General features: G+C 45.3%; 1 protein-coding gene across 1 annotated transcript in view; it reads left to right on the top strand.

The window, feature by feature from the left end:
* vps13c (vacuolar protein sorting 13 homolog C) overlaps positions 1-974 on the top strand; it is a 99,797-nt gene that overhangs the window by 5,968 nt on the left and 92,855 nt on the right. Inside the window, exons 5-6 of the mRNA XM_008302577.1 lie at positions 306-407; positions 647-709. Of these exons, the coding sequence (XP_008300799.1) occupies positions 306-407; positions 647-709 (165 nt within the window). The remainder of the gene's footprint in view (positions 1-305; positions 408-646; positions 710-974) is intronic.

Here is a 974-nt window from a genome sequence, read left to right as displayed (position 1 = left end):
GCAGCAACTGTAGCACTACCAGCACCAACAGCTGCAGCATGTTGGATCAGCTGGAGGTTTCTGAGAGAGTTATTAGGACATCCTGATAATGAGGAACTTCAACAGTCCAGTCTAGAAGTTCTAAATGATGGACTAGTTTCTCAGCATCACTCTGAGACAGGATGTTCCTGATTTTTACGATAATACGTCGATGAAAAAACTGGGTTATGTTGTCAAAAGCAGTAACCAGGTGTTTACCTGCAGCTCTACTGAGACCAGGTGAAGGTAGAAACTTGATGTGGCTTTACTGTTTGTCTGTTTGTCAGCAATAAAGTACGATGCAGCGAAGGAGGAGCGTTACCTGCAGGAGCTGAAGCAGAGAGAGCTGCAACGCATCGAGGAGGCGCTGCAGTTGGCTGCACGTCGAGGTAAGACATGCGACCTCTGAATGACCCCTGACCTCTCCCTGACCTCTGAGTGACCTCTGCTGCTCTCTACCGTTTTCTCTTATCTGCTGTTTTCTAATCTTTGTGGTGATGTTCAGCTTCTGTTTAAACTGTTTAAACTGCAGTAACACCAACCTGTAGTTGCTCCATGTGAACACATGAATGTTCATGTGAACATGTTAACATGCTGCTTGTCCTGTTCATGCTGCGTCTGCTGTCAGCGTCTCAGACTGGAGATCTGCTGTTCAGTCTGGAGAGTGTTGTTTACAAGGAGCCGCTCAACGGTAACACACACACACACACACACACACACGCACACGCACACGCACACGCACACACACCCTGTAGTGTTGATTGTTGCAGGTGTGTATTACAGGTGTGTATTACAGGTTTATATGTTACAGGTGTGTGTTACAGGTTTATATGTTACAGGTTTATATGTTACAGGTTTATATGTTATAGGTGTGTGTTACAGGTTTATGTGTTACAGGTGTGTGTTACAGGTGTGTGTTACAGGTTTATATGTTACAGGTGTGTGTTACAGGTGTG

This window comes from Stegastes partitus, unplaced genomic scaffold (assembly GCF_000690725.1).
Source record: "Stegastes partitus isolate 25-593 unplaced genomic scaffold, Stegastes_partitus-1.0.2 Scaffold1840, whole genome shotgun sequence".
In the NCBI taxonomy this organism is placed as follows: domain Eukaryota; kingdom Metazoa; phylum Chordata; class Actinopteri; family Pomacentridae; genus Stegastes; species Stegastes partitus.
Note: the sequence above shows the minus strand (reverse complement) of the source record. Positions and strands in the feature narration are given on the sequence as shown.